Source organism: Lagenorhynchus albirostris, chromosome 11 (genome assembly GCF_949774975.1).
Source record: "Lagenorhynchus albirostris chromosome 11, mLagAlb1.1, whole genome shotgun sequence".
Taxonomy (NCBI): domain Eukaryota; kingdom Metazoa; phylum Chordata; class Mammalia; order Artiodactyla; family Delphinidae; genus Lagenorhynchus; species Lagenorhynchus albirostris.
In genome coordinates this window covers 78914915-78941278 of record NC_083105.1, presented here as the reverse complement: position 1 = coordinate 78941278, position 26364 = coordinate 78914915, and the positions used below count along the sequence as shown (strand labels likewise).

Sequence of the window (26364 nt, the reverse complement as noted above, 5' to 3'; positions counted from 1 at the left end):
AAAGGTAAATTTAAATCCATACGTTAACTCTTAGCGATAGTCTACATTTTCCCTCTTATTTGACAACACACACACCCATCCGTACACCATCTACTAGTGCAAAAGAAGTAAAGTCAAAACTATGAGATCTAATAGGTGAAGACAAAGTCTTTGAAAAATCCAGTGGATTCTCACTCTTCTTTTTTAGCCTATCAAATCTTTGGTCTCCCCCAAATTCATCTAGAGTTTTACTAAGAAAAGAAAATCAGTAGGTCTGGCCAAAGGATCATAAACCACTTACCAACTGGTCTGGATTAAGTTGCTCTCCATTTTTCAGGCGATCCTTGTAATCTTCCAGTTTGAGCTACAAAAGAGAAACTTGTATCTACTACAACCTGATATAAAATTCTGAAACAAACTAAATACCAGACTGTTCCTTATGAAAACAAAGTTCTTGAAGTTAGCTATCAATCTGTAAGAATAACATTTTACTACGAGGCAAGCAGAAATTGTAGGTGAGTTCCAGTCAGGGAAAAAAATATTACAATCAACATTAGTCTGGAATTACAAAAGTTAAGCAGTAATAAAACCTTTTTCTCTTAATGGCCTCTATAATTAGACTACGTGACACACAGGGATTTAATCAATCATATGCTCCTAACCCAGTGGTGCTCAATCAGGGGCAATTTTGTCCCCCAAGGTTATACAACAATGTCTGGAGACATTTTTGGTTATCACAACTTGGGGGATGGGAGGGAGGAAGAAGGTGCTACTGGCGTCTTGTGGGTAGAGGCCAGGGATGCTGCTGAACATCCTACAGTGCAAAGGACAGCCCCCCCACAACCAAGAATTATCCAGCCCAAAATGTCAATAGTGTTGAGACTGAGAAGTCCTACTCTAACCTCATACTGAAACTGTTACCTGTTGAATTATGTAGGCATTTGTTCCATAGGAAACTTCCTAATGGAAGTACAGAAATGTAAAATACTTCTTTTATAGAATTATAGTAGCCTCAACTTGCAGCTATTTTTCATATAAAATTTGATATTTAAGTAAATAGATGACAAATTAATTGCATTTATTGTCCACATAATAATGACATGACCCTTTATGGTATTCTAAAAGCAATGTTTAGGCTCCTTCCATATTGGCTGGATAGCTTTAAAATGCTCTTCCAGAAGCTTGAAACAAATGTATAAGTACTGACCAGATTGGTATTCACAATTAAAGAGGCACTATAGTTAAACTGAAGAGCATAATTATACATATATATGTAGTTCCTCCACCTGGGGTAAGACATTAATGAGTCTCTATCAATAGATCCTGCTTTGACTAATTTCCCACAGTGGCAGGGGATTTGTGCTGACCCAGGCACACTCACCTTATCACACTTGTGATCAACTGCATGCATTCAAAAGACAACTGGTGAGAGCTAGGGCTACAGAGAAGCTACTAGTAACTGGCTCTTCTTCACTACCTTCCTAGTGTGTGTGTGTGTGTGTGTTGGTGGGGGGGGGGGGCGCCAAGGGAGGGGAGAAGGGGGAGGAAAAAAGAGTCAACCAGACTCTTAAAAATCTCTTCACCCTCCTCCATTAAAAGCAACTTTCCTAGGGTTTAACTAGGTCTTGGCATAAAAATATTTAAGAGTTCCTAGGTCCAGATAGTTATTAACTCACCTTACTATCCCAAGCAAAAGAGAATCATGACACAACAAAGCTACGTGCAGTACTGCTTCACAGGCTACATGACTCAGGAAATGAAGAATGATTTGGATCTTTACATCAGCATTTACTGTAACGTTAGGCTGATTATAACCCTGAGTAACTTCACAAGGCTCTCTACAATGCTTTCACCTACCAATCTTAAACGATAACCTAGCAACACAAAAATTAGTGCTAAAACATTTTCTGGCTCTACCATCATTAAAGCTTCCAAAGACTGCAGCAGCTATACTGCAATATCAACTGCTGCAGAAAGTCACAAGGAAAACAAGCTAAAAAATTCAGACTATTACTCATTTATGAAAAGAAACATTAATACTACACTCAAGGAATTAATCTGACGTAAAGTAGCCAGCTCTTCAAGTATTTCAACAGTAGCATGCATAATAATTTTACCATGAAGAATATTTTTATTCAATTATTCTGACAAATCAAACAGAAAGTGTTTAATATAGCCAATATTTAGCCCACTTGTACATTTTAGCCAGCTAAATCTCAAGGTTACTTAAATCTTTAGGAAAAAAATCTTTAGGAAGAATACCTATGAGCCCTGATAGAAAGCAAAAATGCCAGTTCCTTAACCCTTATTTAAGATGGTGCATATACAGGGCTGGGAGGAAAAAAAAAAGTTACCTTCTTTTTCTCGATGTTTCTGATTTTGTGTTTAAGGCATATGAGTCCATTATCAATATATGTCTCATATGCTTGGGAAGGAGAGGCAGCAGAACCGAGAGCAGGCTGCAAGGGGCTCATGGCCCGCTGGCTTTCCCCATGCTGACTGTGGTTCACTTGGGGCTTGGCTGACTTCATATTCCCCTCCTTTCCCTCCTCCGAATGGCCTGAAGGTGACTGGTAACCAAATGGAGATGAAGAGAGTTGCACCATTGAAACAGATGAGTCTGAAAGAGGGAAGAAAAAAACAAAGTATAAAAGTCAATTACGACTAGAGGCTTTAAATTCCCTGAAAAGTCTAGACCCACGCCCTCAAAATTCTCTTCCACAGAAGTGAGCTCAAAACCTAATGATGCTTTAAATACCACACTTCCATTTCACTACCTTGAAGGCAATTAGTGCCACGCACTGGCGCCTTTACGTAGGCAAAAATCTACAATATGGGGGACGTTTCCAGAAATTCAATTTCCCACACAGGGAGGAAGAGCCGCTAAACAAGCAGTGGCTTCAGAGCTGAGGGCAATCCACATATTGAATAATTTCTATGGTCAAGTGATGACACACAAAAAATAAGCCTTCCCCATCGGGACAAGGCAGCCATTCGAAACTCTACATTATCCCTCACCAGCAGCCCCGACCCCAATCACTAACAACGACTTTTAAAAGAAAATCCCGAGCACACACAATTCTTTTAGAGCTCTCATTCACTAAGTGAAAAGAAACTTCTTGAACAAGAATGCTAACTTCCCTTTGATTGCTCTGGGGCCTATAAGGCAAGTCCGTCACTACTGGACATTTAGAGCGAGGTACTCTGTGAAGCTGAGACCGCCCCGAGTTGGTGTTCAGTTTTGTTTAGACTAACCACTCACATCCAACCGGTTTAAGGGCTCATCCTGGCGAGTCTTACACCGTCCCGACCGTGACCCTAGCTCCCCCTCCACCCCCGCGCATCAGCGCTATTCCCCCCACTCCCCTTGAGGAGCATCCCCAAAGCAAGGGCACAACAGGCCCCAGGCAGCCGGCGCGGATCCCAAGCCCCTGCAGGGCCCGGGCGAGAGGCGCTTCTACGCGACAGGCCCTCGGCACCCCGAAGGCAGCGACCCCCGCCCTCCCCACAGTCCTCCGGACGCCGAAGCACACGGCCGGGGCCACTTCTGCAGGTGCCTCTAGGAGACCGACCTGCAGTAAGACGCACGGGCCACCTGCCCTCCAGGGCCCCGCCCCGAGGATGCCAAGCCGCCCCTGCACTCACGGCGGCGGCCGCCCAACCCTGCCCACCCACGCGGGCCGGCCACCTGACCCCGCGCCGCCGACCCAGGCCGCGGCAGCCAGGCTTCACCTCCGCAGGCCGCCGAGGCCGCTGCCGCCGCCACTGCCGCAGCACGGGCCCGCCTTCGAAAGCCGGCGGGAGCCAGGAGAGCTGCGGAGGTGGACCAGCGCCACCCCGCACTCGCGTCTCCTCCTCCAGTCTCCTCCCTCTCCCGTCCCAGGCCTCGCTGGCCGGGTCTGCGGCGCCGGACGCTCCGCCGACTTAGCCGCTCTCACCTAGGCCCGCCCTCAACCCCGCACGGGGCTTATATGGGCGCGCCCCGCCCCCAACCGCTCTCCCAGCCTCGGGCCGCCGCCGCCTCCTCCTTCCGGTTCCCAGGTCCTGCAGCCGCGGGCCTCCGCCCGGGGGGCGTTTGCGCCAGGCCCAGCTGCGGCGCGAAGTCGGTCGCGAGAGGGCGCGTTCTCCCAGCGATTGCGCAGATTGCGGGGCACCAGGTGGGCCTGCTGAGTCGCCGCCGGGAGCTGGTGGGCCGCAGACCCGGCAGCCCTACCCGACCTTGATGATTGCATCCAGTAACAATTGGATGTGCGACCTTGAACAGGTGATTTCGATCACTCGAAAAGCGCAGCGAGCCCTTTGTGGAATTGCCAGTTAAACCGAGCTTGAGCCTCTGGTGGTTGAGGTGGGCACTGTTGAAATGCAGGGATGCCTTTGACCCCCAGATTCCATCCTTCACAGTAGGACGGGGAAAAAATCAGTTTCCTCAGAAAGGACAGCATGTATGAACGAAATGCTCCAAACCAGCGTTGCCATAAAAACGGAGTGGGTGACTCCGCAACCTTCAGTAACAAGATTTTATTTAGGCTGTGTCATTTGTTGCTTTGAAACAGATTAATTCGTTGTCACTCAGAGAAAAAGCTGATAAAAAATCTTGGTAAGGTTGCATCAAATTAAGAGAAAAGGCTGGAAATACATCAGTGTTTCTGAAGGAAGTTATGGTGTTTCTCATACCAAAAGAATAAGAGGGGAAAAAAGAAAAGAAAAACAGGAATACCTACCATGTGTCCAGCTATTACACCAAATAGAATTGTTTTAGGTCCTGTCCTTGGGGCTCTGATAAAAGTTATTTAGACTAGCAAGAGAAGAACAGAGAAAAATCACAAGTATAATCAAGGAAACCAAAGTCCAGTTTAAAAAGTGTTGGGGAAACCTACACAAAAATTATCATGTTTTTTAACATTTCTTGATACAGTATTTTGCCAGTTTTTATCTGTGTTCTTTTCCGTCTCTGGAAACCTATTGTACCTTAATGTTTCGTTTTAGCTTTGAATCTCTGAATCCCATATGTGACCTTGAGGGTCAGACAAATACTACACTGTCCATTTGTTTCGTTGTTTACAACCAGAGATAGAGCAGAAGCTGCTAAACGTGAGGGGAGGAAGCAAAAAAGTGGACAAAGTTAAAAAAAAAATGTGAAGGACACACTTGGATCAACGATCAGGCTCAAAGTTACAGCACAGATTATGCCTGTTGTAGCCTGAACTAATAGTGAACCTCAGAATGGTATTTCAGACATATTAATCATTAAATGTTTGCCTTCTAATTGACCAATAGTAAACTATCCCTTGGGTCATATAGATCTAGCCATAGATCCTAAATATTCCACTAAATGAAATAATTCTGAATAAATCTATACAGTTTTATTTCCCAACATATTTCAGAAAATGAATCAAGGATGCAAAAGCAAACATAATTAAATTTCAAGTCTGGTAAGGTACCATCTGTATAAGCACAGCATAACATTTGTAGGAGATTGTACCTTATAGATAATGTTGCAGTAATGTTTTCTGAAAAAAATGAAAAAGGTGATTCAGAAAAAAGCTTTCCTGCTAGAAAAGATCTTTAAAGCCAATGAATTCAGTTTATTTTGAAAGCACGTGCCCCCTCAATGTTTACTTGTTAGGGCTTGTCTATATTTTCCCCTCCCCCACTCCCTATTTTCTACACCTTGATTTGCCTTGCCAACAGTGAGGCAGTATTTGTGGATAGCCACCTCTAAGCTTAGCAACAAATTACTATATTTAAATGTGATTTTAAAAGTTGTTTCAAATCAATGGGGAAAGAATACATTCATTCAACAAATATGTTTTGTTATGTTAGTTATATCTCAGTAAAGCTGGGGAGAAAACCAAATATTTATTGGGCACCAGATATGTGTTGGGTACAATGTTGAGTGAGACAAATATAGCCCCTGCCCTCATGGAGCTGAGTGGGAATTCAATAAAAGCTGCAGGAATAAATAGCAAAAACAACAAACTCAAAATAGAAAAACAAAAATACTGAAGACTTACAATGGATCATCTCATTTCTGTAAAAACAGCCGAACTTTGCATACCTTGAAAATGTGAAGGTTTTAAATATGCATTGTCTAGCAAATGCATGGTTCCTATAGGAATGGTTATGCTGTAGTCACTTAAAATTAATGTAGCTACGTATTGTTGAAGCTGGAAAGATTAATTCACCAAAGGATGTTGAAGCTGGTAGCATATGAGTGGAGATATGAGAAATTATCTTGTATATTTTGTTACCAGTGATAGAAATCTGCTTCTCTTTGGTTCTACAAGGCTTTCTGGAGCGTTGCCACAAAAAGGTGGGGAGAGGAGAAAGAAAGAGAGAGAGGGAGGGAAGGAGGAAGGAAGAGAAGGAAGGAAGGAAGAAAAGGCTAAGAAAGATTCTCAGGGAACAGATAACATAGTAAAATTATTTAAAATATTGCACTTTCACATATTTTCAGATTCATTGAGTGTCTCTTCAAATACTTGAGGAGAGAAAGTTATGTAAGTGAAGGACTGACCAATACAGCCTTCAGTCAGAAAAAAAAATTTTGCCATAATTCTTTGAAGCATTATAACAGAATTCTTATAGTTTCTAAGGTTAATATTTTTGTGGGCTTATTATTTCATGAAATTATAGCACCACATTCCCAGAGGTTTTGTTTAAACTATTTTTATGGTATTGGAATTAATACATTAACAGTGTTTCACCGGTAAGTCCCTTTGAAATAAAAGTTCTTTGGAGAGAAACGATCCGTTTAGAACTTGTGGATGTGTGTGTGGTTAATAATATCAAGAGCGGGCCTCCCTGGTGGCGCAGTGGTTGAGAGTCCACCTGCCGATGCAGAGCACACGGGTTCATGCCCCGGTCCGGGAAGATCCCACGTGCCGCGGAGCGGCTGGGCCCGTGGGCCATGGCCGCTGAGCCTGAGCGTCCGGAGCCTGTGCTCCGCAACGGGAGAGGCCACAACAGTGAGAGGCCCGCGTACCGCAAAAATAATAATAATAATAATAATATCAAGAGCATAAAAATACTATTTGTGTCCAACTTTGAAATCATTGTAAAGGGTCAACAGCACAGACTTTGGAACCACACACACCTGGATTTGATTCTTACTAGTTCACAGTGATCTTAGGCAAGTTACCTAAATTCTCTGGGCTTCAGTTCCTTCAGCTCTAAGAGAAAGACAATAATAGCTGCTTAATGGTGTCATTAAGGACTTCATTTCATTTATGAAAAGTCATATCCTCTGCTGAGGTATTTCATGTGCTTCTTTTCCAACAGTGTGAAGCCCAGCATTTCTCCTGGTATCCTGAGGAGAACTAGAGAATCATAGGGCTGTGAAACCTCTCCCCTTATTTTAAAGATAAGGTAAATAAAGCTTCTGGACATTTGGGAGTTTTCTGAGGACCTAAAGAATCAAGGTCTCCCGCCCACTAGTGCAAAGTGCATTCCAAGCAGCTTCAACCCTTTTCCTTGCTGCTTCCATAGTGAATAAAGGGTAGAAACAGAATTACACTGACAAAACTAGAAGCACAAAGAATAAGCAATTAGTGTTACTGTATCGTCAAAGGAATTTTTTTTTATGTTCTGGCCGCACAGAGTGGCATGCAGGATTTATTTCCCCAACCAGGGATTGAACCAGTGCCCCCTTCAGTGGAAGCGCTGGGTCTTAGCCACTGGACTGCCAGGGAAGTCCCCTTCAAAGGAATTTATTGAATAAGACATTGTAAAATAGTCATATCTTTTGATCCAATAGCCCTTATATTAGGAATCTCCCCTATGGAAATAATGAGAGATGCAGACAATAATTTATTTATAAAAATGCTAATCACAGCCTTTGTTAAGTGACAAAAAATTGTAAACAAAAACCTAGGCAAAGTAGGGAAATAGCTAAATAAGGAGACTCTAACCCATGAATTATAATTCAAGCAGTACAAATCTTTTAAAATAATATTCAATGGCATGATATTATACAAAGTAAACAAAGGCAGGATAATAACATAAGACATTGAATACAGTTGTGATTTTGTAAAATATTTCATTTTAAATATGCATGGAAAGGCTAGAAGATATTTTCCTCTTTATTTTTATAGTGTATGTTTATTTTATTTATTTTTTAAATATTTTATTTTATTTTATTTTATTTTTGGCTGCACCACGTGGCTTGTGGGATCTTAGTTCCCCAACCAGGGATCAAACCTGGGCCCTCAAGCCATGAAAGTGTGGAGTCCTAACCACTGGACCACCGGGGAATTCCCACATATGTTTATTTTAGATAGCAAAGTAGACCCAAGAAATTTCCCCAAAACATGGAAAATACTACTCTTAATTTTTTGTTTACATCCTTCCAGACTTTATTTCCAAGCAAATATCTATATAATCTTTTTACAAAAATAGGAATGTACTAAACACATTTGGCAATTCAGTCATTTTCACTTAAAATGTGGTACACATCTTTTTATTAAAACAAATTTTAACTTTGAGTTAGGTTTGAGTGCTAGAATTTTGTATGATGTTACTTATCTTCTTTTTACTTTCCTGTGAACAAGTTAGAAATTAGAAAAACAATAAATAACACTTTACTTGAAGTATCACTTAGATACCTCATTATTTAACAGAAATGTTAATTGTCCAAATGGAACCACAAAAATAATATATAATAATAAATATTTGAATAAATGGTAATCTCTATAATTCTTCCCCCCATAAAAGGACAAGAATCCTAAATGAAACATGAAAAAGTTACCCTAAAAGAAAGCCTAAAATAGTACAAGTTATTTTGTCACTTGAAAAACTACTTTTTATCCACCATCATATTGTTACCTCAGAATTTCTCACATAAATTAATTACTCATCTTTAATAAGCAATACATCTTAAAAGAGTTCTATTTTTTTACATGTGACACTGAGCACAGCAAAAAAAGAAAAACATAAATAAATTAGACTTCATCAAAACTGAAAAGTTTTTGTGTTTTAAAGGACACCATCAAAAAAATGAAAAGACAGTTCACAGAACTGGAGAAAATATTTTCAAATCACATACCTGATAAGGTACTTATATCACCAATATATATTATATATATACAATGTTATAGTTTTTTTCTGGTTATCTCTTTTTTTTTTCCTTCATCTTTATTGGAGTTTAATTGCTTTACAATGTTGTGTTAGTTTCTGCTGTACAACAAAGTGAATCACCTGCATGTATACATATATCCCCATATCCCCTCCCTCTTGAGCCTCCCTCCCACCCTCCCTATCCCATCCCTATAGGTCGTCACAAAGCGTCGAGCTGATCTCCCTGTGCTATGCAGCTGCTTCCCACTAGCCATCCATTATACATTTGGTAGTGTATATATATCAATGCTACTCTCTCACTTTGTCCCAGCTTCCCCTTCCCCTCCATGTCCTCAAGTCCATTCTCTACGTCTGCATCTTTATTCCTTATATAAGAATATACAAAGAACTCTACAACTAAATAATTTTTTAAAAACCAATTTAAAAATGGGTAAAGAATCTGATTTGGCATTTCTGCAAAAAAGATATACAAATAGCCAATAAGTACCTGAAAAGCTGCTCAACATCACTAGTCATCAAGGAAATGCAAATCAAAACACAGTGAGATACCACTTCACACCTACTAGAATCAAAAAGACAGATAATAACAAATGTTGTTGAGGATGTGGAGAAATTGGTTGGAATTCTCGTGCACTGCTGGCGGAAATGTAAAATAGTGTACCCTCTTTGGAAAACAGTTTGGCAGTTCCTCAAACAGTTAAACATACAGCTTCCATATGACCCAGCAATTCCAAGTATATAGTCATATATATATATATATATATATACACACACACACTCAGGACAAATGAAAACATATCCCCACTCAAAAATTTGAACACAAATTTTCACAGCAGCATTATTCAAATAGCTACAAATTAGAAACAACCCAAATGTCCATCAACTGATGAGTGGATAAATAAAATGTGGTATACCCATACAAAGGAATATTATTCAAGCATAAAAAGGGATGAAGTGCTGATACATGCAAAAGCATGGATGAACCTTGAAAACATGCTACAAGAAAAGAGCCAGACATAAAAGGCCACATACTGTATTATTCGACTTATATGAAATGTCCAGGATAGGCAGATCTATAAAGACAGAAAGTAGATTAGTTGGTCGTCTAGGGCTTGGGGGAATTTCTAGGGGGAAATGGGGAGTGACTGCTAATACATAGTTTCTTTGTGGGGATTAAAGTGCTGTAAAGTTGATAATAATGATGGTTGCACAATTCTGTGAATATACTAAAAATCATTGAATTGTACACTTTAAATGGGTGAGTGGTTTGATGCTATGGGTTGATTTATGTCCATCAAAAAGTTATGCTGGGGCTTCCCTGGTGGCGCAGTGGTTGAGAGTCCGCCTGCCGATGCAGGGGACATGGGTTCGTGCCCCGGTCCAGGAAGATCCCACATGCCGCGGAGCGGCTGGGTCCATGAGCCATGGCCGCTGAGCCTGCACGTCCAGAGCCGCCTGTGCTCCGCAACGGAAAAGACCATAGCAGTGAGAGGCCCACTTACCGCAAAAAAAAAAAAAAAAAGATATGCTGAAGTCCTAACCCTCAAAACCCATGAATGTAACCTTAGTTGGAAATAGGGTTTTTGCAGATATAATCAAGTTAAGATGAGGTCATACTGGATGAGGGTGAGCCCTAAATCCAATGACTGGGGTCTTTATAAGAGGAGAGAGATTTGAAGACACAGAGGAGAAATAAGAAAGAAGGCCAGACCATGGAAGAAGAGAGAATTGGCTACCGGAGATCATGGAATCTCCTGAGCCTGCTGCAGTCAAAAAGCTGATTAAAGCCGAAGGCTTTCAGAGCCATCAGGCCATTAGGGTGATATAAGCGTTGGAGCATCTGGTCCATTACTTTTAATAAGCCACTAGAGGGAGGAAGACCAAGACGGCTGACAGGAGGACATGGAGCTCACCTCCCCCCACAAACACATCAAAAATACATCTACAGGGCTTCCCTGGTGGCGCAGTGGTTGGGAGTCCGCCTGCCGATGAAGGGGACGCGGGTTCGTGCCCCAGTCCGGGAAGATCCCACATGCCGCGGAGCGGCTGGGCCCGTGAGCCACGGCCGCTGAGCCTGCGCGTCCGGACCCTGTGCTCTGCAACGGGAGAGGCCGCAACAGTGAGAGGCCTGCATACCGCAAAAAAAACATATACATGTGGACCACTTCTCACAGAAAACCAACTGAAAGTTGGCAGAAGTGCTCCTATACAATCAAAGCTACAAGAAAGATCTCCACATAAAGAGGTAGAACAAGGGGAAAAGAGGCATCAGGACGGACTGGTGCCCCTGGGAGGATCTGTAAGAAAGAGAAGTTCCACATGGGCAGGCTCATACCCTGGGGAGCTGCCTTGCCTGCTAGGAAATCTACTTGGACAGATAGAGGGGCTGGAGAAGACTAGATTCTGCTCACAAGGAGTGCTTGCATGCAGACAATCAGGGCTGAGAGAGACTTGTGCTGGTGGCTACTGCCTCGCTGCTCTTCCCAGTCTGAAGGGCTGAATGCCCAGCCCCACTCGCTCAACACCATAGCCTAGCATGAGATCATGGCAGAGATTCAGTCTAGCTGTGCAGAGACAGGCAGGGACGCCTGGGGTGTGATCCAGGCCAAACCACAGAGACCACTGTCAGCACATGCACTGGGAAGTGCCACAAGAATGTGCAGTGGCCTGGCACTGAATCTCAGAAGAGGACTGGATGCAGCTGGGGTGTGGTCCAGGGAGAAGAGCAGAGGGAGCCCATTGTTAATGCATGCACAGCAGCAGTGGGTCCAGAATGTGCAGAGGCTGGGCACTGAGTCTTGGGCAGACAGGGCCTGGCAGGAGTACACATTGGTTTGTTTCTGTGAACTACGAGCACTCCAGCTCCTCCACTCCACACCTCAGCTTGGAGCTGAATCTGGGGTGAACAGATCCTGGGAGAAGTTTGCCACAGTGGCAGCCCAGGACCTCAGTGGCAGCACAGCCACCTCGACCTGCAGCCACAACACGCTGGTCCCCACCCCAGCATACTCCACACCACAGCCTTGCACTAGGTCTGGGAAAAACATAACAGACAAAGGGATGCCACCTTGGGCTACTTTTGGGCAGAACTGCAGACACCTGCATGGGTAACACATAGGTTTGCTGTGACCACACAGGCCTCACATGCTTCAATGGCACCTCCTTTGGGGCAGGGCATGCACTCAAAGGCAAAAGAGCCTGATCGAACCCAATCCTCAGGGCTTCTACTCCAACAACTGGGGAGAAGATCCCACCCCAGACAGGGCAGTGACAGCTGCAAAGAGGAAGCCCTGCCGCACATCCAGCACAGGCTCTGGATACCACAACACAAATCACATCCCCTATCAAGGGGATAACAACTGGCACACTATAAAGAAAGATATGGCTGGCATCCATACCAAAGCCAGCTCTTGCACCAAAAGAGTTGGAGTCACAGAAGTCTAGACAGGGACACTCCCACATAAAAACACCGGTTCAAGACCACAGTAGCTAACTGTTTCTCCTAAGTTCGTAGAAACAGAGAAAGTTAAGTAAAATGAAAAAGCAGAGGAACTACTCCCAATTAAAAGAACAAGAGAAATCCCCTGAAGGAACAAATAATGAAACAGACCTCACCAGTCTACTAGACCCAGAGTTCAAAAAAGGGACAATAAAAATGCTAAAGGAATTAAGAAAGATTATCAAAAGAAACGCAGATCACAGTAACAAGGAAATAGAAACAATGAAGATGAACCAATCAAAATTAGACAATTAAATTGCTGAGATAAAAACCAACCTGGAAGCAATGAGTAGCAGACTAAATGACATAGAAGAAGGAGTAAGTGATCTAGAAGACGGAATAATGGAACTCACCCAATCAGAACCGCAGTCAGAGAGATGAATGGAAAAAAAAAATGAAAGCAGCATACAAGATGTATGGGATAATGTAAAGCATGCCAACCTACACATAATAGGGGATCTAGAAGAAGAAGAAAGAGAAAAGGGGATCAAAAGTGTATTTGAAGGGCTTCCCTGGTGGCACAGTGGTTGAGAGTCCGCCTGCCGATGCAGGGGACACGGGTTCGTGCCCCAGTCTGGGAAGATCCCACATGCCATGGAGCAGCTGGGCCCGTAAGCCATGGCCGCTGAGCTTGCTCATCCGGAGCCTGTGCTCCGCAACAGGAGAGGCCACAACAATGAGAGGCCCGTGTACCACAAAAAAAAAAAAAAAATGTATTTGAAGAAATTATGGCTGAACACATGTAAATCAATGAAGTTAGAACATACCCTCACATCATACACAAAGATAAACTCAAAATGGCTTAAAGACTTATATAAGACATGACACCACAAAACTCCTAGAAGAGAACATAGGCAAAACATTCTCTGACATAAATTGTACCAATGTTTTCTTAAGAATGATAGTACTAGATACTGTCAGCATCCCAAGACAATAGAAATAAAAGCAAAAATAAACAAATGAGACCTAATCAAACTTACAAGCTTTGTACAGCAAAGGAAACCATAAATGAAAGAAAAAAACAACTTATGGACCAGGAGAAAATATTTGCAAAAGATGTAACCAGCAAGGGCTTAATTTCCAAAATATACAAAACAACTCATACAACTCAGTAACAAAAAAGCAAACAACCCAATTGAAAAATGAGCAGAAGACCTAAATTGACATTTCTCCAAAAAGACATACAGATGGCCAATGGGCACATGAAAAGATGCTCAACATCTCCAATAAGTAAAGAAATGCAAATCAAAACTACAGTGAGGTACCAACTCACACTGATCAGAATGGCCATTATTAAAAAGTCTAAAAATAACAAATGCTGCAGAGGGTGTGGAGAAAAGGGAACCCTCCTACACAGTTGATGGGAATGTAAATTGGTGCAGCCACTGTGGAAAACCACATGGAGGTTCCTGAAAAAACTAAAAATAGAGTTGCCATATGATCCAGCAATCCCACTCCTGGGCAAGTATTCAGACAAAACTCTAACTCAAAAAGATACATGCACTCCAATGTTCATAGCAGCACTATTCACAATTGCCAAGACATGGAAGCAACCTAAATGTCCATCAACAGATGAATGGATAAAGAAGATGTGGTACATATATACAGTGGAATGCTACTCAGCCATAAAAAAGACTGAAATAATGCCATTTGCAGCAACATGGATGGACCTAGAGATTATCATACTAAGTGAAGAAGGTCAGAAATAGAAAGACAAATACCATATTATATAACTTATACATGCAATCTAAAATATAACGCAAATGAATTTATCTACAAGACAGACTTACAGACATAGAGAACAGACTGTGGTTGCCAAGTGGGGGGGGGTGTGGGGGAGGGTGGGATTGGGAGTTTGGTATTAGCAGATGCAAACTATTATATACAGAATGAATAAACAACAAGGACCTACAGTATAGCACAGGGAACTATATTCAATATCCTGTGATAAATCATAATGGAAAAGAATATGAAAAAGAATGTGTATATATATATATAATACATATATATATATGTGTATATATATATGTATAACCAATCACTTTGCTATACAGCAGAAATTAAAACAACATTGTATATCAACTATACTTGAATAAAATAAATTTTTAAAAAAATTATGGGGGCTTCCCTGGTGGTGCGGTGGTTGAGAATCTGCATGCCGATGCAGGGGACATGGGTTCGAGCCCTGGTCTGGGAAGATCCCACATGCCACGGAGCAACTAGGCCCGTGAGCCACAACTACTGAGCCTGCGCATCTGGAACCTGTGCTCCGCAACAAGAAAGGCTGCGATAGTGAGAGGCCCGTGCACCATGATGAAGAGTGGCCCCCCCCCTCACCACAACTGGAGAAAGCCCTTGCACGGAAACGAAGGCCCAACACAGCCAAAAATAAATAAATAAATAATTAAAAATGAATATCTGCTTATAAAAAAAATTATGGCTGGAAACATCCTAAAATTAAAAAAGAAAACAGATATCCAAGTATGGGAAGCATAGAGTGGCCCAGGCAAGATGAACACAAACAGACCTATACCAAGACATCTCATAATTAAAATGGCAAAAGTTAAAGAGAGGATTCTAAAGGCAGCAAGACAAAAAAAATGAGTCAGTTACAAAGGAACCCCTATAAGGCTTTCAGCTGACTTCTCTGCAGAAATTTTGCAGGCCAGAAGTGGAGTGGAAACGAGATATTTGAAGTCCTGAAAGGAAAAATGTGCAGCCTAGCATACTCTACCCAGCAAAATTATCATTTAGAATAGAATGAGAGATAAAGTATTTCTCAGACAAACAAAAATTAAAGAATTCAGCAATACTAAACCTACCCTAAAAGAAGTATTGAAAGGAGGGAAGAGATATGGGGGTATATTTATAAGTATAGCTGATTTACTTTGTTATAAAGCAGAAACGAACACACCATTGTAAAGCAATTATACTCCAAAAAAGATGTTTAAAAATATATGTATTGAAAGGTCTTCTCTAAATAGCAAAGAAGCAAGAATTTATAGGAAAGGAAAAGTCACAATAGGAAAGGCAGATATATAAAAGGATTGAAGATCACTTAAATAAGCCAGTACCTAGATTAAAAAACAATCAAAACATTTTGTAAAAGCGATTATAACTACAAGCAATTACAACAGCAAAAGGATAAGCATGAAGATGTAAAATAGGACATCAAAATCACAAAATGTGCAGAAGGGGAATATAAAAATGTAGATCTTCTAGAATGTGTTTGAACTTGTATGGCTATTGATTTAAAGCAAGTAGATAGGGACTTCCCTGGTGGAGCAGTAGTTAGGAATCCACCTGCCAATGCAGGGGACATGGGTTCGAGCCCTGGTCCAGGAAGATCCCATATTCCGAGGAGCAACTAGGCCTGTGCATCACAACTACTGAGCCTGTGCTCTAGAGCCAGCGAGCCACAACTACTGAGCCCACATGCCTAGAGCCCGTGCTCCACAACAAGAGAAGCCACCACAATGAGAAGCCTGTGCACCACAATGAAAAGTAGCCCCTGCTCGCTGCAACTAAGGAAAGCCCATGCACAACAATGAAGACCCAATGCAGCCAAAAATAAATAAATAAATTTTAAAAGGACTATTAAAAAAATAAAGCAAGTGGATATAGTTATGGATCAACATACTTGAAATCCAGAATAACCATAAATCAAAAACATACAATAGATTCAAAAAAACCAGAGAAAGGAAGTCAAGAATACTATAAAAGAAAATCATCAAACCACAAAAGGAAGAACAAAAAGAAGAAGAAAGAAACTAAGAATAACTACAAAAACAACTGGAAAACAAGGCTTAAAATGGGAAAAAGTACATACCTATCAATAATTACTTAATGTTCTGATTAAAAGACATAGAGTGGCAGATTGGATTTAAAAAAAAACCCAACAATATGCTACTTATAGGAGACTCACTTTAGGGCAAAAGACACACATAGATTGAAGGTGAGGGGATGGAAAAAGATATTTCATGCAAATAGAAATGACAAGAAAGCAAAGGTAGCAATATTCATATCAAAAAAATAGACTCTAAAACAAAGTCCATAAAGAAAGAAAAGAAGGGCATTATATAAGGGACAAATACAAGAAGGGGATATTATACTCATTAACATATATGCACCCAATGTAGAAGGACCTAAATAGAAAAAACTGATACTAACAGACATAAAGGGAGAAATTGACAGGAATACAATAATAGTAGGAGACTTTAATACCCCACTGACATCAATAGACAGATAATCCAGATAATCAATAAGGCAACAGAGGTCCTAAATGACACAGTAGACCAGTTGGACTAAATTAATATCTACAGGATACTATATTCAAAAATAAAAATAAAAACCAGAACACACATTCTTTTCAAGCACGCAGAGAACATTCTCTAGGATAGACCACATACTAGGTCACAAAACAAGCCTTAACAAATTTAAGAGGATAGAAATTATTTCACGCATATTTCTGACCTCAATGGTATGAAACTAGAAATCAACACAGAAAGAAAATGGGAAAAGAATGAACACAGGGAGACTAAACAACATGCTACTAAAAAACAATGGGTCAACAATGAAATCAAAGAAGAAATCAGAAAATACCTTGAGACAAATGAAAATGAAAGCACAGTCTCACAAAATCTATAGGATGCAGCAAAAGCAGTTCTACAAAGGAAGTTCATAATGATACAGGCCTCCCTCAAGAAACAAGAAAATCTCAAACAAACAACCTAACCTACCCTCCATAAGAAACAGAAAAAGAAGACAAAACAAAGCCCAAAGTCAGCAGAAGGAAGGAAATAATAAAAATCAGAGAGGAAATAAATAAAATAGAGATTTAAAAAAAACCAACAATAGAAAACATCAGAAAAACCAAGAGCTGGTTTTTTGAAAGGATAAACAAGATAGATAAACAACTAGACAGACTCACCAAGAAAAGAGAGAGGACCCAAATAAACAGAATAAGAAATGAAGGAGGAGAAATAACAACTGATACTGCAGAAATACAAAAACAACAACAACAAAAACTCGTAAAAGAATACTATGAACAGTTAGTTATATGTCAATGAATTGGACAACTTAGAAGAAATGGACAAGTTTCTAGAAACATACAGCCTGACAAAACTAAGTCAAGAAGAAACAGATAATTTGAAAAGACTTATCACTACAAGTGAAATAGAATCTGTAATAAAACTCCCTGCAAACAAAAGTCCAGGACCAGATGGTTTCACAGGGGAATTCTACCAAACATACAAAGAAAAACTTATACCCATACTTCTCAAACCATTCCAAAATATTGAAGAGGAGGGAACAGTCCCAAATTCATTCTATGAAGCCACCATCTACCCTAAACCAAAACCAAAGAAACTGCAAATAAAAGAAAATTACGGTCCAATATCTTTGATAAATATAGATGCAAAAATCCACAACAAAATATCAGCAAACTGAATCCAACAATATATTAAAAGGATTGTACACCATGATCAAGTTGGATTCATTCCAGTTTCACAAGGATGGTTCAACATAAGCAAATCAATCAATGTGCTACACCACATTGACAAAAGGAAAGATAAGAAAAACATGATCATCTCAATAGATGCAGAAAAAGTCATTTGACAAAATTCGACATCCATTAATGATTAAACAAAAAAAAAACCTCTCACCAAAGTGGATATAGAGGGAACATATTAAAAGCCATTTATGCTCTTTCACCTCCTTGCTTCCAAGATGACCAAGAAAAGAAGGAACAATGGTCATGCCAAAAAGGGACGCGGCCACGTGCAGCCTATTCGCTGTACCAACAGTGCCCGTTGTGTGCCCAAGGATAAGGCCATTAAGAAGTTCATCATTTGGAACATCGTAGAGGCTGCAGCTGTCAGGGACATTTCCGAAGTGAGTGTTTTCGACACCTATGTGCTTCCTAAGCTGTATATGAAACTGCATTACTGCATGAGTTGTGCCATTCACAGCAAGGTAGTCAGGAATCGTTCTCGGGAAGCCCGGAAGGACTGAAAAACTCCACCCTGATTTAGACCTGCTGGTGCTGCCCCACGACCTCCACCAAAGCCCATGTAAGGAGCTAAGTCCTTAAAGACTAAAGAAATACTGTTCCCTGGAAAGACAATAAAGTGGAAATTATACTTTAAAAAAAAAAGAAAAGCCATTTACAACAAACCCACAGCCACATAATACTCAATGGTGAAAAGCTGAAAGCCTTCCTGCTAAATTCAGGAACATGGCAAGGATCCCACTTACACCACTTCTATTTCACATAGTATTGGAAGTCCTAGCCACAGCAATCAAACAAGAAAACGAAATAAATGGTATCCAAATTGGAAGGGAAAGGTAAAACTGCCCCTATTTGCAGATAACATAATACTTTATGTAGAGAACCCTAAAGTCTTCATACAAAAACTATTAGAATAAATGAATCTAGCAAGATACAAGATTAATATACAGAAATCTGTTGCATTTCTTTACACTAACAATGAAATATCAGAAAGAGAAAGTAAAAAAAATACTGTTTAAAATCATATAAAAAAAATACTTAGGAATAAACTTAACCAAGGAGATGAAATACATATATACTGAAAACTGTAAAACACTGATAAAAGAAATTGAAGATGATTTAAAGAAATGGAGAGATATACCATGCTCTTCAATTGGAAGAATAAATATCATTAAAATGGCCACACTACCCAAAGCATAATGCAATCCCTATCAAAATACCCATGACATTTGTCACAGAACTAGAACAAATAATACTAAAATTTTTATGACATAGAAGACACAGGATTGAGCCCTGAACCAAGATGATGGAGTAGAAGGATGTGCTCTCACTCCCTCTTGTGAGAACACCAGAATCACAACTAACTGCTGAACAATCATCAACAGGAAGACACTGGAACTCACCAAAAAATGTACTCCACATCCAAAGACAAAGGAGAAGCCACAATGAGACAGGAGGAGGGGCACAATCACAATAAAATCAAATCCCATAACTGCTGGGTGGGTGACTCACAAACTGGAGAACACTCATACCACAGTAGTCCACCCACTGGAATGAAGAGTCTGAGCCCCACGTCAGGCTTCCAACCTGGGGGTCCGGCAACAGCAGGAGGAACTCCTAGAGAATCAGACTTTGAAGGCTAGCGGGATTTGATTGCAAGACACTGACAGAACTGGGGGAAACAGAGACTCCACTCTTGGAGGGCACACACAAAGTAGTGTGCGCATGGGGACCCAGGGGAAGGAGCAGTGACCCCAGGGGGGAACTAAACCAGATCAACCTGCTAGTGTCAGAGCGTCTCCTGCAGAGGCGGGGGGGGGGGTGGCTGTGGCTTACCGTGAGGACAAGGACACTGGCAGCAGAGGTTCTGGGAAGTACTTCTTGGAGTGAGCCCTCCCAGAGTCTGCCATTAGCCTCACCAAAGAGCCCAGGTAGGCTCCAGTGTGGGGTCACCTCAGGCCAAACAACCAACAGGGAGGGAACCCAGCCCCACCCATCCGCCATCAAGTGGATTAAAGTTTTACTGAGCTCTGCCCAGCAGAGCAACAGCCAGCTCTACCCACCACCAGTCCCTCCCATCAGGAAGCTTGCACAAGCCTCTTAGATAGCCTCATCCACCAGAGGGCAGGCAGCAGAAGCAAGAATAATGACAATCCTGCAACCTGTGGAAGAAAAACCACTTTCACAGAAAGATAGACAAGATGAAAAGGCAGAGGGCTATGTATCAGATGAAGGAACAAGATAAAAGGCCAGAAAAACAACTAAATGAAGTGGAGATGGCAACCTTCCAGAAAAAGAATTCAGAATAATGATAGTGAAGATGATCCAGACCTCGGAAAAAGAATGAAGGCAAAGATCGAGAAGATGCAATAAATGTTTAACAAAGACCTAGAATTAAAGAACAAACAAACAGAGATGAACAATACAATAACTGAAATGAAGACTCCACTACAAGGAACCAATAGCAGAATAACTGAGGCAGAAGAATGAATAAGTGACTGGAAGACAGAATGGTGGAATTCACTGCTGCGTAACAAAATAAAGAAAAAAGAATGAAAAGAAATGAAGACAGCCTAAAAGACCTCTGGGACAACATTAAATGCAACAACATTCGCATTATAGGGGTCCCAGAAGGAGAAGAGAGAGAGAAAGGACCCAAGAAAATATTTGAAGAGATTATAGTCAAAAACTTCCCTAACATGGGAAAGGAAATAGCCACACAAGTGCAGGAAGCACAGAGAGTCCCATACAGGATAAACGCAAGGAGAAACATGCCGAGACACATAGTAATAAATTGGCAAAAATTAAAGACAAAGAAAAATGATTGAAAGCAGCAAGGGAAAAATGACAAATAACATACAAGGGAACTCCCATAAGGTTAACAGCTGATTTCTCAGCAGAAACTCTACAAGCCAGAAGAGAGTGGCATGATATCCTTAAAGTGATGAAAGGGAAGAACCTACAACCAAGATTACTCTACCTGGCAAGGATCTCATTCAGATTCGATGGAGAAGGAGGCAAGGATATACAATGGAGAAAAGACAGTCTATTCAATAAGTGGTGCTGGGAAAACTGGACAGCTACATGTAAACGAATGAAATTAGAACACTCCCTAACACCATACACAAAAATAAACTCAAAATGGATTAGGGACCTAAATGTAAGACTGGACGCTATAAAACTCTCAGTGGAAAACATAGGAAGAACACTCTTTGACATAAATCAGAGCAAGATCTTTTTTGATCCACCTCCTAGAGTAATGGAAATAAAAACAAAAATAAACAAATAGGACCTAATAAAACTTAAAAGCTTTTGCACAGCAAAGGAAACAATAAACAAGACAAAACGACAACCCTCAGAATGGGAGAAAATATTTGCAAATGAATCAACAGACAAAAGATTAATCTCCAAAATATATAAACAGCTCATGCAGCTCAATATTAAGAAAACAAACAACCCAATCCAAAAATGGGCAGAAGACCTAAATAGACATTTCTCCAAAGAGGACATACAAATGGCCAAGAAGCACATGAAAAGCTGCTCAACATCACTAATTATTAGAGAAATGCAAATCAAAACTACAATGAGATATCACCTCACATCAGTCAGAATAGGCATTATCAGAAAATCTACAAAGAACAAATGCTGGAGAGGGTATGGAGAAAAGGGAACCCTCTTGCACTGTTGGTGGGAATGTAAATTGATAGAGTCACTATGGAGAACAGTATGGAGGTTCCTTAGAAAACTAAAAATAAAATTACCATATGATACAGCAATCCCACTACTGGGCATATACCCAGAGAAAACCATAATTCAAAAAGACACATGCACCCCGATGTTAATTGCAGCACTATTTACAATATCCAGGTCATGGAAGCAACCTAAATGCCCATCGCCAGACAAATGGAAGAAGAAGAAGTGGTACATATATACAGTGGAATATTACTCAGCCATAAAAAGGACCAAAATTGGGTCATTTGTTGAGACGTGGATGGATCTAGAGTCTGTCATACAGAGTGATTAAGTCAGAAAGCAAAAAACAAACATCATATACTAACGCATATATGTGGAACCTAGAAAATGGTACAGAAGAACGGGTTTGCAAGGCAGAAATTGAGAAACAGAAGTAGAGAAAAAAACGTATGGACACCAAGCAAGGAAAGTGGCGGGGGGGTGGGGGTGGGGGGGTGATGAATTGGGCGATTGGGATTGACATGTATACACTGATGTGTATAAAATTGATGACTAATAAGAACCTGCTGTATTAAAAAAAAGAAAATAGGGCTTCCCGGGTGGCGCAGTGGTTGAGAATCTGCCTGCTAATGCAGGGGACATGGGTTCGAGCCCTGGTCTGGGAGGATCCCACATGCCGCGGCGCGACTAGGCCCGTGAGCCACAACTACTAAGCCTGCGCGTCTGGAGTCTGTGATCCACAACAAGAGAGGCCGTGATAGTGAGAGGCCCGCGCACTGCGATGAAGAGTGGCTCCCGCTTGCTACAACTAGAGAAAGCCTTCGCACAGAAACGAAGACCCAATACAGAAAAAATAAATAAATAAACTCCTACCCCCAACATCTTCAAAAAAAAAAAATAGAAAGTTTCGGAAAAAAAGAAAAAGAAAATAAACTGACATCTATGTTGATAAAAGAAAACAAATGTCAAAAAAAAAAAAAGGAGGGCAACCTGACTTTTCCATAAACCTATCACAAACTGTACCATGTGAGATGTACAAAACAAATTGCTCCTGATACCATGTTTCTTCTCCTTTTGGCTTCTTAGTGTTGTGACAATACCAGGGAGATAGACACTAGTGTGACTTTCAGAATCCTATGCAATTTTATTGGCCTCATGTTATCTATATAGATGTTGCTATCACAGAAATAGGTGATATTTAATTAAACCTTAAAGCAAAGTGGAAAAATAAATTAGTAGTATACTCATTTATTTAGATATATGGATCTAATCTGGATGTATATCTAAAAGAGTTGAGGCTATTGCCTCTAAAGAGTGGGTCAGAAATTGCTTTTTTCATTACAAGCCTCCTAGTATATGTATATATATTTTAAACTATGTATGCACATTATTTTAGTTCAATAAACAACGTTAAAACATTAGCATATAATTTTGGGGTGTCCGCAGTGTCTCAAAGCTTATCCATGGCAGGTAAATAAAGAAATCCATTTTGAAGGGCTCTCTGGGCCACAATGAAAAAAAAAAAAAAAGAAGAAGAAGACACAGGATTGCCAAAGCCATCCTGAGGAAAAAGAACAAAGCAGGAGTCATAACCCTCCCAAGCTTCAGACTATACTACAAAGCTACAGTAATCGAAACAGTGTAGTTTTGGCACAAAAACAGACATTTAGATCAATGAAAGAGAACAGAGAGCCCTGAAATAACCTTACACACCTACAGTCAGTTAATCTACAACAAAGGAGGCAAGAATATAATGGAAAAGAGACAGTCTCTTTAGCAAATCGTGTTGGGAAAGCTGGCCAGATACATGTAAATCAATGAAATTAGAACAGTCTCTCACACCATATACGAAAACAAACTCAAAATGGTTTAAAGACCTAAATATAAGACATGACACCATAAAACTCCTAGAAGAGAACATAGCCAAAACATTCTCGGACATAAATTGTAGCAACATTTTCTCAGATCAGTCTCCCAAGCAAAAGAAATAAAAGCAAAAATAAACAAATGGGTCCTAATCAAACTTAAAACCTTTTTCTACAAATAACAAATGCTGAAGGGGGTGTGGAGAAAAGGGAACCCTCCTTCACTGTTGGTGAGAATGTAAACTGGTGCAGCCACTATGGAAAAAAGCATGGAGCTTCCTCAAAAAACTAAGAGTAGTGCACGCTTCCACAGCACATATACTAAAATTGCAACAATACAGAGAAGCTTAGCATGGCCCCTGCACAAGGATGACATGCAAATTCGTGAAGCATTCCACATTTTTAAATGTAAAATAGATAGCTGGTGGGAAGCAGCCACATAGCACAGGGAGATCAGCTCGGTGCTTTGTGACCACCTAGAGGGGTGGGATAGGGAGGGTGGGAGGGAGACAGAAGAGGGAGGAGATATGGGGATATATGTATATGTATAGCTGATTCACTTTGTTATAAAGCAGAAATTAACACACCATTGTAAAGCAATTATACTCCAATAAAGATGTTAAAAGAAAAACAAACCTAAGAATAGAATTGCCATATGATCCAGCAATACCGTTCCTGAGCGTATACCCAGACAAAACTCTAATTGAAAAGGTACATGCACCCGTATGTTCATAGCAGTACTATTTACTACAGCCAACACAGGGAAACAACCAAAATACCCATGGACAGATTAAAAGAATAAAAATGTGGTACATATAAATGTGGGGGTATATATACACACACACACACATACATACACACACATGCACACACATATATATTACCATGGACTATTACTCAGACATAAAGAAAGAATTAAATAATGCCATTTTCAGCAACATGGACTGACCAAGAGATCATCATACTAAGCGAAGTAAGTCAGAAAGAGAAAGACAAATACCATATGGTATCACTTATATGTGGAATCTAAAATGTGACACAAATGAACACATCTACTAAACAGAAACAGACTCACAGATATAGAGAACAGAATTGTGATTGATAAGGGAGAGGGGAGGTAGGGAAGGGATGGATAGGAAGTTTGAGATTAGCAGATGCAAACTATTATAAATAGGATGGAAAACAACAAGGTCCTACTGTATAGCACAGGGAACTATATTCAATATCCTGTGATAAACCATAATGGAAAAGAATATGAAAAAGAATATATATATATATCACCTCACACTGGTCAGAATGGCTGTCATCAAAAAATCTACAATCGGGCTTCCCTAGTGGCACAATGGTTGAGAGTCCGCCTGCCAATGCAGGGGACACCAGTTTGTGCCCCGGTCCGGGAAGATCCCACATGCCGTGGAGCAGCTGAGCCTGTGAGCCATGGCCACTGAGCCTGCGCATCCAGAGCCTGTGATCCACAACGGAAGAGGCCACAACAGTGAGAGGCCCACGTATCGCAAAAAAAAAAAAAAAAAAAAATCTACAAACAATAAATGCTGGAGGTTCCTTTAAAAACTAAAAATAGAGCTACCATATGATCCAGCAATTCCACTCCTGGGCATATATGCAGAAAAGTTGATAACTCTAATTCAAAGAGATACATGCACCCCAACGTTCATAGCATAACTATTTACAATAGCCAAGACATGGAATCAACCCAAGTGCTTAAGAAGATGTGGTATAGGAGCTTCCCTGGTAGTGCAGTGGTTGAGAGTCTGCCTGCTGATACAGGGGACACGGGTTCGTGCCCCGGCCTGGGAAGATCCCACATGCCGCGGAGCGGCTGGACCCATGAGCCATGGCCACTGAGCCTGCACGTCCGGAGCCTGTGCTCCACAAAGGGAGAGGCCACAACAGTGAGAGGCCCGCATAACACAAAAAAAAAAAAAAAAGAAGAAGATGTGGTGTATATATATATATATATATACACATACATATATACACATACACACATAATGTGGTATGTATATAGATATATATAATGGAATATTACTCAGCCACAAAAAAGAATCAAATATTGCCATTTGTAGCAATGTGGATGGATGTAGAGAATATTATACTTAGTGAAGTCAGACAGAGAAAGACAAATATCATATGCTATCATATGCTGTCACATATGCTATTCCACTATATGTAGAATCTTAAAAAATGATACAAGCGAACTTATTTACAAAACAGAAACAGACTCACAGAGATAGAAAACAAATTTGTGGTTGCCAAAGGGGAAGGGAGTGGGGAAGGGATAAATTAAGAAGTATAGAATTAAGAGATACAAACTACTGTACATAAAATAGATAAGCAACAAGGATTTACTGTAAAGCGCAGGGGACTATATTCAATATCTTGTAATAACCTATAATGGAGAATAATCTGAAAAAGTATATAGATGTATATAACTGAAAAAAAGAAAGAAAGAAAGAATGTCATATGAGGACAGAGACATTGATTGAAACCATGGAGGTACAAATTAAAGAACAGCAAGGATTGCTGACAGCCACCAGAAACTAGGGAGAGACAAAGGAATCTTCCCCAGAGCCTTTGGAGCAACCATGGCCTTGCTGACACCTTGATTTTGATTTCACACTTCTGGTCTCCAGAACTGTGAGAGAATAAATTTCTTTTGTCCTAAGCCAACTAGTTTGTGGTACTGTAATTTGTTATGGCAGCCCTAGGAAACTAATACATAT

The 26364-nt window shown here is 40.6% G+C and overlaps 2 protein-coding genes and 1 non-coding gene across 7 annotated transcripts in view; 2 read left to right on the top strand and 1 right to left on the bottom strand.

The window, feature by feature from the left end:
* CAPRIN2 (caprin family member 2) overlaps nucleotides 1–3852 on the bottom strand; it is a 41878-nt gene extending 38026 nt beyond the window's left edge. For 3 of the 5 annotated variants that reach the window (XM_060166612.1, XM_060166613.1, XM_060166616.1), the window contains exons 1-3: nucleotides 3712–3852; nucleotides 2334–2599; nucleotides 281–343 (exon numbers count right to left, since the gene is read on the bottom strand). In XM_060166612.1, coding sequence (XP_060022595.1) covers nucleotides 281–343; nucleotides 2334–2585 — 315 coding nt within the window. In that variant the 5' untranslated portion in view covers nucleotides 2586–2599; nucleotides 3712–3852. The remainder of the gene's footprint in view (nucleotides 1–280; nucleotides 344–2333; nucleotides 2600–3711) is intronic. The other 2 variants (XM_060166611.1, XM_060166614.1) reach the window with 1 other exon arrangement.
* A 14401-nt stretch (nucleotides 3853–18253) lies between these two features.
* On the top strand, nucleotides 18254–18700 carry LOC132529011 (small ribosomal subunit protein eS26-like). Its single transcript, XM_060165232.1, has one exon. The coding sequence runs from the start codon at nucleotides 18254–18256 to the stop codon at nucleotides 18563–18565; it is 312 nt and encodes a 103-aa protein (XP_060021215.1). The 3' UTR covers nucleotides 18566–18700.
* Nucleotides 18701–23917: 5217 nt separating this feature from the next.
* Nucleotides 23918–24024, top strand: LOC132530142 (U6 spliceosomal RNA). The gene has a single exon (XR_009543698.1). It is a non-coding gene; the product is annotated as a U6 spliceosomal RNA (small nuclear RNA).
* The last annotated feature ends 2340 nt before the right edge of the window (nucleotides 24025–26364 follow it).

Bases quoted from the DNA above. Each gene is read 5' to 3' on its own strand.
- LOC132529011 (XM_060165232.1), top strand. From the start codon at position 18,254: ATGCTCTTTCACCTCCTTGCTTCCAAGATGACCAAGAAAAGAAGGAAC.